Genomic DNA, 14,615 nt, shown 5'->3' with positions numbered 1-14,615 from the left:
TTTTAATTGTTAAGAAATATATATATATATATATATATATTTATATATAATTAACCATTACCTTCATAAATTACTTCAAACATATATTTGGTCTGTTTGTCCTGTAGTTTCTTGTTACTTATTAACTAAAGGTTAAACATGCCTATTGATTTATTGGCCAGTATATCACTCAATCTCCAGAGTAAGTCAACATATTCTCATAACATGGATTCTTTGATAGATTACGTTTCACCTTATTTTCAAATTTCGAAAAATCAAATAGGGTCCAGTGTGAGTGACAGAATGTCAGTGACCCCTTCAACCGAGACACGGTGTTCCTGTGATAAACTATACGTTTAAATAATACAATCAATTCAGGATAAGGTCAGTATCCCAGAAACGCTCTTTTTTTTTGTAAAGTGTATTTGTTTAGGTGTAAACAAAGTGTTCTCTCACATCTCCTCAATGGCAATGCTGTCATTTAATAAATGTCCTCTTCAATGGTTTCACACCGCTGTCGAGGAAACAGCCGCATAATACATTTTTTCACTAACAGCTTGCAATACATTCGCAGTTGTACATTGCCCCCCTCCACTCCTGTCAGGTTGTTTTTTTTACCTCCTCCAGTTCACTGAAAGTCCATCTCAAAAGCGCCAAGATTACTTATGTCGACAAGACTCACACTGAACTACGCGTTAGAGACAACAAGAATCTGAGCTTCTTGAGAGTCACAGTCAGGTGTGTAAGACATTCCCACCACAAGCAGGTTTTTGTTGAACTGCGGTTTCGTGTTCGGGCATCGTTCTGTGAGAACAGGGAATCCGGAACATGGAATGCAGGGGGGGGAGGGCAGGGCGGGCGTCCCGTATCGGCCCAAAGATCGAGCCTCCTATTAAATAGGTCCAAGTGTTACGCAACGAGAACAGAGAGGAAGGAAGGACGTGTGTTTGCTTCTCTGGTAAACAGCTGAAGCAGGAAAAGAGAAAAGTCTACAGCAGAGGAGCCAGCAGCCGCCAGCATGTCCTCTGGTCCGGACCAGGTCAGTGTCTCTGTTGATAAAAGAGTTAAACGGTCAAAGAGGCAAGAAAGAGAAAAGGGGATTGAGTTTTACATGACAGTGCGTCCTGTATTTACACTACGGAGTTCACAGGGCGACCGGTTTCCTTTTCTCTCGTTTCATGTGACGACTTGCGGTATTCTTAGAAGGCATAAAGAAAACACACGTAGGACCATGCAGACACAAAGCAGATCCCCACAAGCTTCCTCTGAAACCTGAATTCACTGTCTGCCTCCGCCCGGGGACCATGTTTCAATTCTTTTCCACGCGATCCTTTAGATGCAGTTGCATTACGCTCCGGGTGAATTCATGGTTTGTTTTTTTTCAGGTAGCGCCTCGACCAGAAATCTTTGATTTCCAGGGAGTCTCGATGATACACTTCTTCACAGACAACTGGGAGAACATTCAGAACTTCCAGGCCCGGCCGGATGATATTCTCGTTGCAACATACCCCAAAGCTGGTATACATTAAAAACCGGTTGAGACGCTTTGTAGATCATACAGTGTGTGCATAGAGGTGAGGGCTTGGGATCAATTGATTGTCCTCTCTGTCTTTTAGGAACCACATGGGTGTCCTACATCCTCGACCTCTTGTACTTCGGCCAGACAGAGCGCCAGACATCTGTCCCGATATTTAAAAGAGTGCCTTTCTTGGAGCTCACGATCCCAGATTTTGGTTCAGGTATTTCAGGCGCCTCGCTGCAAGCTGTGTCGAACTGTTGAAGAACCGTCCCGGTCCAATGCTTTGCTCTCTCCACCTTCCTCCACTCTTCCTGCAGGAAAAGACGACGCGGACAACCTCCCCACCTCTCCTCGAATCATTAAAACTCACCTTCCTGTGCAGTTTGTGCCAAAGTCCTTCTGGGAGCAAAACTGCAGGGTCAGTAGTTTCTGTTGTTGAAATGAAATGAAAGCTGCTGAAACAGACGAACAAAGTAGCACATGAGGATTGTTTCCTCACCGGACGCTCGCGGCCTGTTTGCCAAACAGGAAATGGGGAAACTCCAGGGAATGAAATAACCGTCCAAACAAAAGCGGCAGCGATTCATGTAATGACGACCAGCTGGAGACACCGAGCTGGGAAATCACTTAACTGTCTCCTTCTCTTGTAGATCATCTACGTGGCCCGCAATGCCAAAGACAACGCGGTGTCTTATTTCCACTTCGATCGCATGAACATGATGCAGCCGGAGCCCGGAGACTGGAGCGGCTACGTCCACCGGTTCATGGAGGGGAAATGTAAGTGTGAAGCACGACGAAACGGCCGGTGAGCTGCACAGATTTCCCCCTTGAGCGACTCCTGAGGTGCTTTGGTGTTTTGGTTCCGGGGGCCTCAGTGGTGTTCGGGTCCTGGTACGACCACGTGAACGGCTGGTGGAAGAAGAAGCAGACTTACCCGAAGCTCCATTACGTTTTCTACGAGGATCTGGTGGAGGTGATGTAGTTGTGACCGTGGGGCTCGTCTCCCCGAGCCGGTGATAACGCCAACAACAACAACATCCCACTGTGTTTCCAGGATACCGGACGGGAAATAGAGAAGCTCTGCTGCTTTCTGGGTTTGTCCCGTTCGGACGAGGAGAAGCAGAGAATTGCCGATGGAGCGCATTTTGATAACATGAAAAAGAACGACATGGTCAATTACTCCAACGTGGTTGTGATGGACTTTAAAATCTCTCCTTTCATGAGAAAAGGTAACTCGAATGAATAAATGTGTGTGACAACAACCCTCCACTTTGAGCTAAAACACCAGAGTATTTGCAGGGAAAGTCGGTGACTGGAAGAACCACTTCACCGAGGCCCAGAGTCTCCAGTTTGATGAAGACTACAAGAAGAAGATGACAGACGTCACTCTTCAGTTCCGCTGCGACATCTGATCCAGGACGCCGAGGGGAAGATGTGGAGATGTGGAGATGGGTCTGAAGTGTGTCTCTTCATGCTGTTTACATCGGAATGAAGAATGAGAACCACATATTGTGACCCTCATGTACTCGTATAGCCCCACATACATGTACTTATCCCACAGAAATGTGTTGCTCGATATTCACTTAATCATAAACATGGAAGTATAAAGACTGCAAAGGTGACGTCTTTTTTTCTCCATAAGAAACAAAAAAGCCTCTTTCTTCAGTTCTAGTTTTATTGTCCAACTCCAACTAGGAATTTCATGATCTCAACTAAGTCGTTGTGTTGCCTAAACCTGAATAAAGTTGTATCCTGCAAAGACGTTTAAGAACAAAAGACTGAATGCATGTAACTTTCATATGAAAATGCGCTTCAAATTAAGGAGAAGCTGCATTACGTCACTATTTACATTTATAGCCTCTATTTAAATTAGAGATAAAAATTACGAAGGTTTTATCTTTATTTTTGCAATAAAACAATTTCATTGTGTAGTTTCTCATTATTCACACATGTGTTGACATTCAGTGTTTTGACTTTGATTTGATTTATCTGCACTGTTGCTGCTAATGAAGCAGGAATTCTTTCAGGTCCATTTCAAGTTGAATTCACTGCGAGGTGGAGTCAGAAGTAAGCGGTGGAATTCTCTCTAATCCAAAACGAAGGAGCCTGCACAGATAATGCTGTTTAAATTTCAGCATTTGATTCAACCAGAACCAGAAAGAGATCATTTGTAGCAGGAAAAAGTTTCTTTTTCTCAAGGTCTCAAGTCTGACTTTGTGTCGTACAACTCGACCATGATGGCGATGATGAACAAATCTCTGTGTCTTGAACCCAATGAGGGGGTTGAGCTTATGAACCTGGTCCTGATCTCAGGTTATTCTGCATTTCATGTGTGACGCATCAAACTGACTTCTGAGTGTGCAGCTTTAATTAAACAAAATAATCTCTTCCCTCAAATGCAAGAATATCAAATGAATACTACACAGACCACTAACCATTACTGGCTTTGCCAGTCCAAATGTTGGATTTTCTCTTACAGATTGGGTGAATTTGCTTGAGTACATTTGGCAGCCCTGACAGAATGGATCTGAACTGAGGATTCAGAACGATTTGTTCGATTCTGGATTAATACGATACAATGTTGCAGTTTGTTCTGTTTGTGTTCACACTGCTACATTTGACACTGAAGTATTGTAAACATACACCACGCATCAGCAAACTGTTCTCTCATTGGTTTCTTTTTCTATTTGTTACTGTGAGGGACTGAGGGTGCCTGAACACAGTCAGCATGTAGAAGGGTGGAGAAGGATGTAGAAGGGGGCGTGTCCCAAGACATTTGGGAACCGCTGCTCTGGTGGAGTTGCCCGACTCTCTGTGACTTTCCTTCCTTCAAACTCCCCCAGCAGAGGGCGCCCGTGTCAAAGGTATCGTGGCTTAATGGCGTCTTAAGGGCGACTGTAGCTGTGTCTCAAAGTCCGTCTAGGCTGCATCCTTGTAGCCTCCAGCAGCGGCTGGTCCTCCAACAACCGCATAGGCTGTAATAAACAATGATGAAAATCCTGAACATTGAATACTTGTTGCACACAACGTTTCAGAATTAGAGCGTCTGGGAAATGACAACGTGAGGAAGAGAAGAAACATTTGTCTCCACACAAACCAAAGCAGACGGTGTTTCGCAACCAATCAGCATTTCGCTTTCTATTGTCCAGTTTCACATTTATATGTAAAGTAGCTTAATATTCCAGCACATCAACACATGGAGTGAAATATATGCTAGAGGACACTTAAGAAACGTCTTCCTCATTACAAAGCAAAAATGTTTTTAATTTAAAAAAAAAAATAGAGACTGGAGACATTAAGAGATATTGTGTGACTTCATCTTGTGATGGTAGCAAAGCTGTGAAATCTCTACTGAGAAAAGAGGCCTTTTCTTTTTTGTTTTTTTATGGCCATTCTTACATGAATTCCATACCTCAAACGGACAGTTTTACCTTTTCGAATTAAAAGTAGTAAAACAACCCAGTGAACATGACAGGGAAACAGCAGACGGCGTTGAGTGACGGACGTGCAGAGGAGGAGTCAGTGAGCACGTAGTTCTGAGTTGTTGTGAGTATGAGATGCAGAGAGAGAGGATGAGGAATCAGGCTGCATGAATGCACATCACAGGGAGCACTGAACAGGGGAGAGAATCACTGATGCAGCTTTAAGACATTTAACTGTGATACTTTACCTATTTCACAGAGACATTTTAATTTCTTTAGATGAATCTTACTAATATGATGCAGGAGGAGCATGTGGACATACGTTCCCTGTAATCTCTAATATTTATTTATCTAAAGAAATGACTGTAGGAAACACTGCTTAGAGCTGCAAGTTTATTGATGCATAAAAAGATAAAACATTACAAAATGTATTAAACACAAACAGGTGAAGATGAAATACAAACAGCACCTGTTAAAACTCTTAAAAAGACAAAGATAAACTTAAGTGTTGGAGAAATATGTTGTTCAATAACTAATAAATGTGTAATAAATGCTAAAAGCTTTTTTAAAATCAGAAATAAAAGAAACGATTACTTTATATTGATTAATATCACAAACGTACTGAAGCTCAAAGACGTCAAACTGCTTTTTTCTGCTTTTCAAACAAGCCTCCATTCAAAAAAGCTTCAATAAACAAAGTGACTGAGGAGATTAAATTGTATGTACAGTAAACACTAAAAACCAACATTTGAATAAGTATATATGTAATAATCTACTATTTTAAAGACATATGATGTATTTCCGTTAAATGATCATTCCGTGGGTTAACTGCAAAATACTGTCTCATATCAGGAAAGAAGAAGTTGACACAATAATTACTCAGAAAGACAAAGATGTGGTTTTTCATGTCGTCATCCGTTCGCCTGGTTCTGTCCATGCAGATGTTTTTATCCATCTGATAAAAGAGATTAAAGGTTATTGAAGAGTAACAGGTGTAAGTGTTGTGTTTGACCTTTGCTGACTGCTGGTAGTAATACACAAGTACACTCAGATTGTACTACATGGTGTGTTGTACTTGAAGTACCTGCAGCTGTTTCCATCCTCACATTTTCATAAACGCTCTCCTCTGGTTCATCATTCGTCCCTGTTAGAAGGATCAGATGAATGCATGAAGAGACACTTTATTCTCCTTTATTAAAGCTCTGCTGGCCTACAAAAGCATCTCAACTGCTGCAGCTTGTTCCCTTATAGAAGTATTCACATTAACCATCAATGTCTTTAAGCTCAAACACAGAATCTGTGACATCATCGATACACTTTGTCTTTAATTTAAAGGACGGTCAACCAGTCACTTGATCATCTGATTCTAGTATTTTAACAGCTGTGTGATGAACACACAGGATTTACTGCACCATGTTCAGGTTCTTCAGAGCCTCCGATTGCTTCATAGAGACAAGAATCACCTGCAGAGCAGTGAGGATAAAGACGAGGTCGTATCAATCATTTGAACCACTTTGTATCAATTATAGAATCTTCTCAAACAGATAACCAGAGATGGAAATGTTAGCATTAAAGTTAAGAAGACATTATTAAATAAATCAGGATTAAAGCTGACCAGGAAGAAGAGAAGCGTAATGTCCGTCTTTAGTTTCACCCTGGTTGATCATGTGGTCTGTAGCTGGACTCTGATTGGTCCTCTGAGACCTCGTGGGTCCAAAACATGAAGTAAATACAGAGGATTTAATGAGGAACATGTAAAGTCCTGCTGCCATGTTCAGAGTGAGAGAAGAGAGGCTTGTACCAACCTGCTGAGGCTGGAAGCTGCAAGAAAAAGGTTTCACATTGATCATTAATTAGTGTGTGTAATACTATCTGTGACTTTGACTTATTTCAGTGAAATCAGTCTGATATCAGAAGGAAAAGATCTCACCTTCTGACTTTCTGTAGCGACGCAGAAACAGCAGCAGGAGAATAATCAGTAAAACTCCAGAAACCAGACCAACAACCAACGGCACGAGAAACACAGAGCTTGATGCTGCTTCTTCAGGATCTACACACAAGTACACACCAACCATGAAGAGATACACAAGTAACAATAATAATACAGTTTATTTATAACACACTCTTCATCAACAGATCTCAGAGTGTCACAGAGCCAGAAAAACATACTTAAAACAAAGTAAAACTAGTAAAAACACAGGTACTAATGTGTCGTAGTGCTAAACAAGTACTACAACACACACACACTCAAATACACAAACATGAAGCCTTGATCACACAACATTCACCTTTCACTGCTGGTCATGTTACATCTCTAATATTATGTGTTTTTACTGAACATGAACATCTTTAAAACTATATTGTCTCACACAAACAAATAGTTTATCTTAAGATAACTTCTAATTCAGTGACACCTTTTCTCACTCAGACTGTAACACATGTTACAAAACTCGTACTCACATTTCACTGACAACCAGCTCTCTGCTGAGGTCAAAGTCTCCAAACCTTGAGGTGATTTCCTTCCTGTACATTTATAAAAGCCTTCATCTGACTTAGTAACTGCAGAGATAAGCAGCTCCCCTCTGACAGGATTTGGGATGAGTTTGTCATTTTTATAGAAATCCACATTATAAAGAAGGTTTTCTGTCCTCAACTTGCAGCCAAGAGTGACGGAATGTCCCTCAGTCACAGGATGGACAGAACTCACCAAGATGACATCACCACCTGTAAAGAGACCAGAGGACAGGAAGTCAAACAAGCTGATGAACAATGAGGAGAAGACATTTACAGTTTACATTTGTTATTCACATTCACACAGTAGCTGAGCGAATAGCTGCATTTCATGGATGGAAGAGACGGCCCTTTGGTGACGTACATGATCACAGTTACATCTTTAATTAATGCTCTATATGTCGGGAGACAAATGTCCACTTAGTGGCAGTGAGCTACAGAATGGTCTAAAAGGTACAAAGTGAGCAGATAACTCTACAGCTCCTCCTGGTTTAAAGTCAATGGTGGATGTCAATGGTCATAAAGAGGAAAGTAAACCAGAAAGGTGTGTTGGATAATACAGAGAAATAATACTGCAACAAACTTAGATTGTTGAATTGTTGGTTAAAATAAATGTTGAGTTAAACTCATCATGAAGTCACCTTAAAAATGTCAGCACTCTGTAATTAGATGTGTAAATACTTTAGATATAAAAACCTTTAAATGAATATAAACTCACTGTGTATAGTGATGTTGGCTGCATTGCTGAACTGTGTTTCAGACTCACACCAGTACACTCCACTACTCGCTCTAGCGTCGGTGTTGCATGTGGATCCAGTCATTTCTCCCCAGTAAGAACATGATGACACGTCACCATCTTCATCAGCCCTCATCACTCTCCACTCAGTAGAGTTTCCCTCACAGATCAGTGACAGTGACTCTGTGCTGAAGTGCTGCAGTCTGTGAGGACTCACTGTGAGAGACGCTGCTGGATTCACACCTGAAGACACATCATTAGGAGACACACACAGGACAAACAATGTCAACGCAAAAAGGACATTTATTCCCTTGTGCAAGAATATAAAAGTCTGAACAAACTCACCTCCAGACCAGACAAACTTCACATCACTATACTGAGTGTAAGACACAGGATCTCCTCTTCCAGCTCTGCACATATATCCTGCTGTGTGTGTCTGTCCATGAAGAATGAAGGAATCCTGTTCAGTCCCAGTGGTGCCACCAGCTAGAAGCTCATAGGTGTAGTAGGTGTAGTAGGATGACATGTCTGGAACAGCCTTATACCAGAAGAACCTCCATCCTGCAGACGGAGGTCCAACACTGCAGGTCAGAGTCACTGAGTCTCCAGGACTCGTCCATGATGGAGACACTGTGAGGACAGGAAGAGGGACATCTGTTGGAAAGAGGTTTGACAGAATAAAGACGTGTTATGATGAGTCCTTGGTGGATTACTGTCACTGCTGATGTCCTCCATCTTTTTATCTGTCTTCATGTGTTAAACCGGTGTTTGGGTACAATGTCTTTAAACACAGTAACTAATCTCACATTTCAAATATTCTATTTCAGATTCTTTGTCCTTCAATCTGCACTTGTAAGAGCTCCCATCAGACATCAGAGAAATGGTGATTTCATGTGTGTGTTGATGGTTTGTGTCCATCTCAATAAGTGTTTTGTCTTTGTAGAAGTCGGCATTCTTCTCCTTTCTCTGGTCTCCATGTCGACAGTGAAGAGTCACTGATTCTCCTTCATACAAGGAGGACGCAGGAGTTAAAGGATCACGTCTCTGTCTGTGTAACAGTTACTTCTTTACTTTACTAAATCAGTTTTATTAAATGAACAATGATACAAGATATCAGGGATTTATGTTTCCTACATAATTATAATTTAACATAAAGTTGCAGACAGAAGAAGATGTCAAAGTCAGTCTCCCTGTAATAAATAATAAAAGGTTCACTGAGTAATGAGAACATTTCACCTGAAGGAGGCGCCACACTCTGCTGATGTGTTTGATCCATTTGTGTTATCAATAATTAATCAACTAATTGACTCATAATTTGTCAATAGGGATAAAATATGGGATGGTTTGTCTTAACTTTCTTTTGTTTTATATGAATGAATCAATATTATCTAATAATTTATCCTTTTAAACAAAGATCAGCTAATTAAACAGCATCAGTGTAACTTTCTCTCACACTAGTTAACATTTATTAATTATCACTACATTATATTAGATCAGCACTTCATTAAACATGTATATTAAATCAACACGTCAGTGAGTGAGTTTTATGTTTCATTAAATGAAGCCAAGTTTCCAAACATGCAGCAGACGGCACAGAAGATGCTGCTGTTGTTTGTCTCTACGTGTGTGAACAGACTTTTAGTGATGAACACCAACAAAGCACCTCACAGGTCACAGTGAGTGATGAACACCTCACATCTGTTCTGAGAATTGACAACAAAACTAACAGCTGACTTTGATGCAGCGGCAAAGAAGGATGATCGACTGCACTGTTCCCATTAAAAGTCAATGTGAGTATCAACACTGTAAAGCCTTTTATGTTTATGGTTGATATGTTTGCATCTGGTGCTGCCCGACCCGTCTGTCAAACTATAACGTCAATGTGGCCCCTGAGCCTAAACGTTTGCCCACATCTGGTCTAAAAGGTACAAAGTGAGCAGATAACTCTACAGCTCCTCCTGGTTTAAAGTCAATGGTGAACGTCAATGGTCATGAAGAGGAAAGTAAACCACAAAGACGTGTTGGATAATACAGAGAAAATATACTGCAAAAAACTTAGATTGTTGAATTGTTGGTTAAAATAAATATTGAGTTAAACTCATCATGAAGTCTCCTTAAAAATGTCAGCACTCTGTAATTAGATGTGTAAATACTTTAGATATAAAACCTTTAAATGAATATAAACTCACTGTGTATAGTGATGTTGGCTGCATTGCTGGACTGTGTTACAGACTCACACCAGTACACTCCACTACTCGCTGTAGTGTCCGTGTTGCATGTGGATCCAGTCATTTCTCCCCAGTCAGAACATGTTGACACGTCACCATATTCATCAACCTTCATCACTCTCCACTCAGTAGAGTTTCCCTCACAGATCAGTGACAGTGACTCTGTGCTGAAGTGCTGCAGTCTGTGAGGACTCACTGTGAGAGACGCTGCTGGATTCACACCTGAAGACACATCATTAGGAGACACACACAGGACAAACAATGTCAACACACAAAAGACATTTATTCCCTTGTGCAAGAATATAAAAGTCTGAACAAACTCACCTCCAGACCAGACAAACTTCTCATCACTATACTGAGTGTAAGACACAGGATCTCCTCTTCCAGCTCTGCACACATATCCTGCTGTGTGTGTCTGTCCATGAAGAATGTAGGAATCCTGTTTAGTCCCAGTGGTGCCACCAGCTAGAAGCTCATAGGTGTAGTAGGTGTAGTAGTCTGACATGTCTGGAACAGCCTTATACCAGAAGAACCTCCATCCTGCAGACGGAGGTTCAACACTGCAGGTCAGAGTCACTGAGTCTCCAGGACTCGTCCATGATGGAGACACTGTGAGGACAGGCTGAGGGACATCTGTTGGAAAGAGGTTTGACAGAATAAAGACGTGTTATGATGAGTCCTTGGTGGATTACTGTCACTGCTGATGTCCTCCATCTTTTTATCTGTCTTCATGTGTTAAACAGGTGTTTGGGTACAATGTCTTTAAACACAGTAACTAATCTCACATTTCAAATATTCTATTTCAGATTCTTTGTCCTTAAATCTGCACTTGTAAGAGCTCCCATCAGACATCAGATAAATGGTGATTTCATGTGTGTGTTGATGGTTTGTGTCCATCTCAACAAGTGTTTTGTCTTTGTAGAAGTCAGCATTCTTCTCCTTTCTCTGGTCTCCATGTCGACAGTGAAGAGTCACTGATTCTCCTTCATACAAGGAGGACGTAGGAGTTAAAGGATCACATCTCTGTCTGTGGAACAGTTACTTCTTTACTTTACTAAATCAGTTTCTTTAAATGAACAATGATACAAGATATCAGTGATTTATGATTCCTACATAATTATAATTTAACATAAAGTTGCAGACAGAAGAAGATGTCAAAGTCAGTCTCCCTGTAATAAATAATAAAAGGTTCACTGAGTAATGAGAACATTTCACCTGAAGGAGGCGCCACACTCTGCTGATGTGTTTGATCCATTTCAGTTATAAATAATTAATCAACTAATTGACTCATAATTTGTCAATAGGGATAAAATATGGGATGGTTTGTCTTAACTTTCTTTTGTATTATATGAATTAATCAATATTATCTAATAATTTATCCTTTTAAACAAAGATCAGCTAATTAAACAGCATCAGTGTAACTTTCTCTCACACTAGTTGACATTTATTAATTATCACCACATTATATTTTATCAGCACTTCATTAAACATGTTTTTTAAATCAACATGTCACTGAGTGAGTTTTATGTTTCATTAAATGAAGCTTAGGCGAAAATTCAGTCAGGAAGACTGGACAGGCTGTGCCATTCCCTGGTGGCCTCCTATCTCCCTGGGGGCGCACGGCCAAATGAATAGGGGCGGGGTCTAGTAGTGTCAGACGTGGGTGTCGTTACCGTAAACCAATCGCATTGGGGCAGTTAAACGTTAACTGTTCTCCTCTCTTGTGCTGTCAGTTGTCATTTCAGCTGCTCCAAAGGTGACCCGCCACCACCCCGGACACCTCCAATCTACAGCAGAACCTGGCATAGCAGGAGAGTTATGCAACTCGGGCTCTACCACCACCACCACCACCAGTGTCTGGACTCCCAAGGGGGGGGATATGCCTCGTCTCGGCTCGAGATCCCGGCCCCGGGTCTATTCTGCGGCAGGATGGAGTCCAAGCCCCAAACAACTTGCAATATCATATTATACCTGTTATAATAAAGCATTGTTCAAATTTCAACAAGTCTCTCCGGATTGAAATGAAGCCCAGTTTCCAAACATGCAGCAGACGGCACAGAAGATGCTGCTGTTGTTTGTCTCTACGTGTGTGAACAGACTTTTAGTGATGAACACCAACAAAGCACCTCACAGGTCACAGTGAGTGATGAACACCTCACATCTGTTCTGAGAATTGACAAAAAAACTAACAGCAGACTTTGATGCAGCGGCAAAGAAGGATGATCGACTGCACTGTTCCCATTAAAAGTCAATGTGAGTATCAACACTGTAAAGCCTTTTATGTTTATGGTTGATATGTTTGCATCTGGTGCTGCCCGACCCGTCTGTCAAACTATAACGTCAATGTGGCCCCTGAGCCTAAACGTTTGCCCACATCTGGTCTAAAAGGTACAAAGTGAGCAGATAACTCTACAGCTCCTCCTGGTTTAAAGTCAATGGTGGATGTCAATGGTCATGAAGAGGAAAGTAAACCAGTATCATTTCTCTGTATTATCCAACACGTCTAAGATTGTTGAATTGTTGGTTAAAATAAATATTGAGTTAAACTCATCAAGAAGTCACTGTAAAAATGTCTTCACTCTGTAATAAGATGTGTAAATACTTTAGATATAAAAACCTTTAAATGAATATAAACTCACTGTGTATAGTGATGTTGGCTGCATTGCTGAACTGTGTTGCAGACTCACACCAGTACACTCCACTACTCGCTCTAGTGTTGGTGTTGCATGTGGATCCAGTCATTTCTCCCCAGTCAGAACAGGGTGACACGTCACCATATTCATCAGCCCTCTTCACTCTCCACTCAGTAGAGTTTCCCTCACAGATCAGTGACAGTGACTCTGTGCTGAAGTGCTGCAGTCTGTGAGGACTCACTGTGAGAGACGCTGCTGGATTCACACCTGAAGACACATCATTAGGAGACACACACAGGACAAACAATGTCAACACAAAAAGGACATTTATTCCCTTGTGCAAGAATATAAAAGTCTGAACAAACTCACCTCCAGACCAGACAAACTTCACATCACTATACTGAGTGTAAGACACAGGATCTCCTCTTCCAGCTCTGCACACATATCCTGCTGTGTGTGTCTGTCCATGAAGAATGAAGGAATCCTGTTCAGTCCCAGTGGTGCCACCAGCTAGAAGCTCATAGGTGTAGTAGGTGTAGTAGGATGACATGTCTGGAACAGCCTTATACCAGAAGAACCTCCATCCTGCAGACGGAGGTCCAACACTGCAGGTCAGAGTCACTGAGTCTCCAGGACTCGTCCATGATGGAGACACTGTGAGGACAGGAAGAGGGACACCTGTTGGAAAGAGGTTTGACAGAATAAAGACGTGTTATGATGAGTCCTTGGTGGATTACTGTCACTGCTGATGTCCTCCATCTTTTTATCTGTCTTCATGTGTTAAACAGGTGTTTGGGTACAATGTCTTTAAACACAGTAACTAATCTCACATTTCAAATATTATATTTCAGATTCTTTGTCCTTCAATCTGCACTTGTAAGAGCTTCCATCAGACATCAGAGAAATGGTGATTTCATGTGTGTGTTGATGGTTTGTGTCCATCTCAATAAGTGTTTTGTCTTTGTAGAAGTCAGCATTCTTCTCCTTTCTCTGGTCTCCATGTCGACAGTGAAGAGTCACTGATTCTCCTTCATACAAGGAGGACGCAGGAGTTAAAGGATCACATCTCTGTCTGTGTAACAGTTACTTCCTTGCTTTACTAAATCAGTTTTATTAAATGAACAATGATACAAGATATCAGGGATTTATGTTTCCTACATAATTATGTAATTTAACATAAAGTTGCAGACAGAAGAAGATGTCAAAGTCAGTCTCCCTGTAATAAATAATAAAAGGTTCACTGAGTAATGAGAACATTTCACCTGAAGGAGGCGCCACACTCTGCTGATGAGTTTGATCCATTTGTGTTATCAATAATTAATCAATTAATTGACTCAGAATTTGTCAATAGGGATAAAATATGGGATGGTTTGTCTTAACTTTCTTTTGTTTTATATGAATGAATCAATATTATCTAATAATTTATCCTTTTAAACAAAGATCAGCTAATTAAACAGCATCAGTGTAACTTTCTCTCACACTAGTTAACATTTATTAATCATCACTACATTATATTAGATCAGCACTTCATTAAACATGTATATTAAATCAACACGTCACTGAGTGAGTTTTATGTTTCATTAAATG

The 14,615-nt window shown here is 40.9% G+C and overlaps 1 protein-coding gene and 1 long non-coding RNA gene across 3 annotated transcripts; one reads left to right on the top strand and one right to left on the bottom strand.

Annotated features, from left to right (window-relative positions):
* The first annotated feature begins 693 nt into the window (after positions 1 to 693).
* On the top strand, positions 694 to 3,427 carry LOC120829381 (cytosolic sulfotransferase 3). The gene is made up of 8 exons (XM_040193419.2): positions 694 to 1,018; positions 1,365 to 1,497; positions 1,596 to 1,718; positions 1,816 to 1,916; positions 2,149 to 2,275; positions 2,374 to 2,471; positions 2,553 to 2,727; positions 2,798 to 3,427. Exons 1-8 carry the CDS (start codon positions 998 to 1,000, stop codon positions 2,908 to 2,910), a joined length of 891 nt encoding a protein of 296 aa, XP_040049353.2. The 5' UTR covers positions 694 to 997; the 3' UTR covers positions 2,911 to 3,427.
* A 1,872-nt stretch (positions 3,428 to 5,299) lies between these two features.
* LOC120829628 (uncharacterized) lies at positions 5,300 to 7,644 on the bottom strand. Of its 2 annotated transcripts, none has more exons than XR_013451168.1 (7): positions 7,381 to 7,644; positions 6,851 to 6,970; positions 6,726 to 6,741; positions 6,536 to 6,624; positions 6,333 to 6,383; positions 5,996 to 6,064; positions 5,300 to 5,875 (listed from the first exon to the last, which is right to left on the bottom strand). It is a non-coding gene; the product is annotated as an uncharacterized LOC120829628 (long non-coding RNA). The 2 variants fall into 2 exon arrangements; XR_005713692.2 differs by having other exon boundaries at positions 6,005 to 6,064.
* Positions 7,645 to 14,615: the final 6,971 nt, after the last annotated feature.

This window comes from Gasterosteus aculeatus, chromosome 2 (genome assembly GCF_964276395.1).
Source record: "Gasterosteus aculeatus chromosome 2, fGasAcu3.hap1.1, whole genome shotgun sequence".
In the NCBI taxonomy this organism is placed as follows: Eukaryota; Metazoa; Chordata; class Actinopteri; order Perciformes; family Gasterosteidae; genus Gasterosteus; species Gasterosteus aculeatus.
This window is presented reverse-complemented; position numbering and strand designations above follow the sequence as displayed.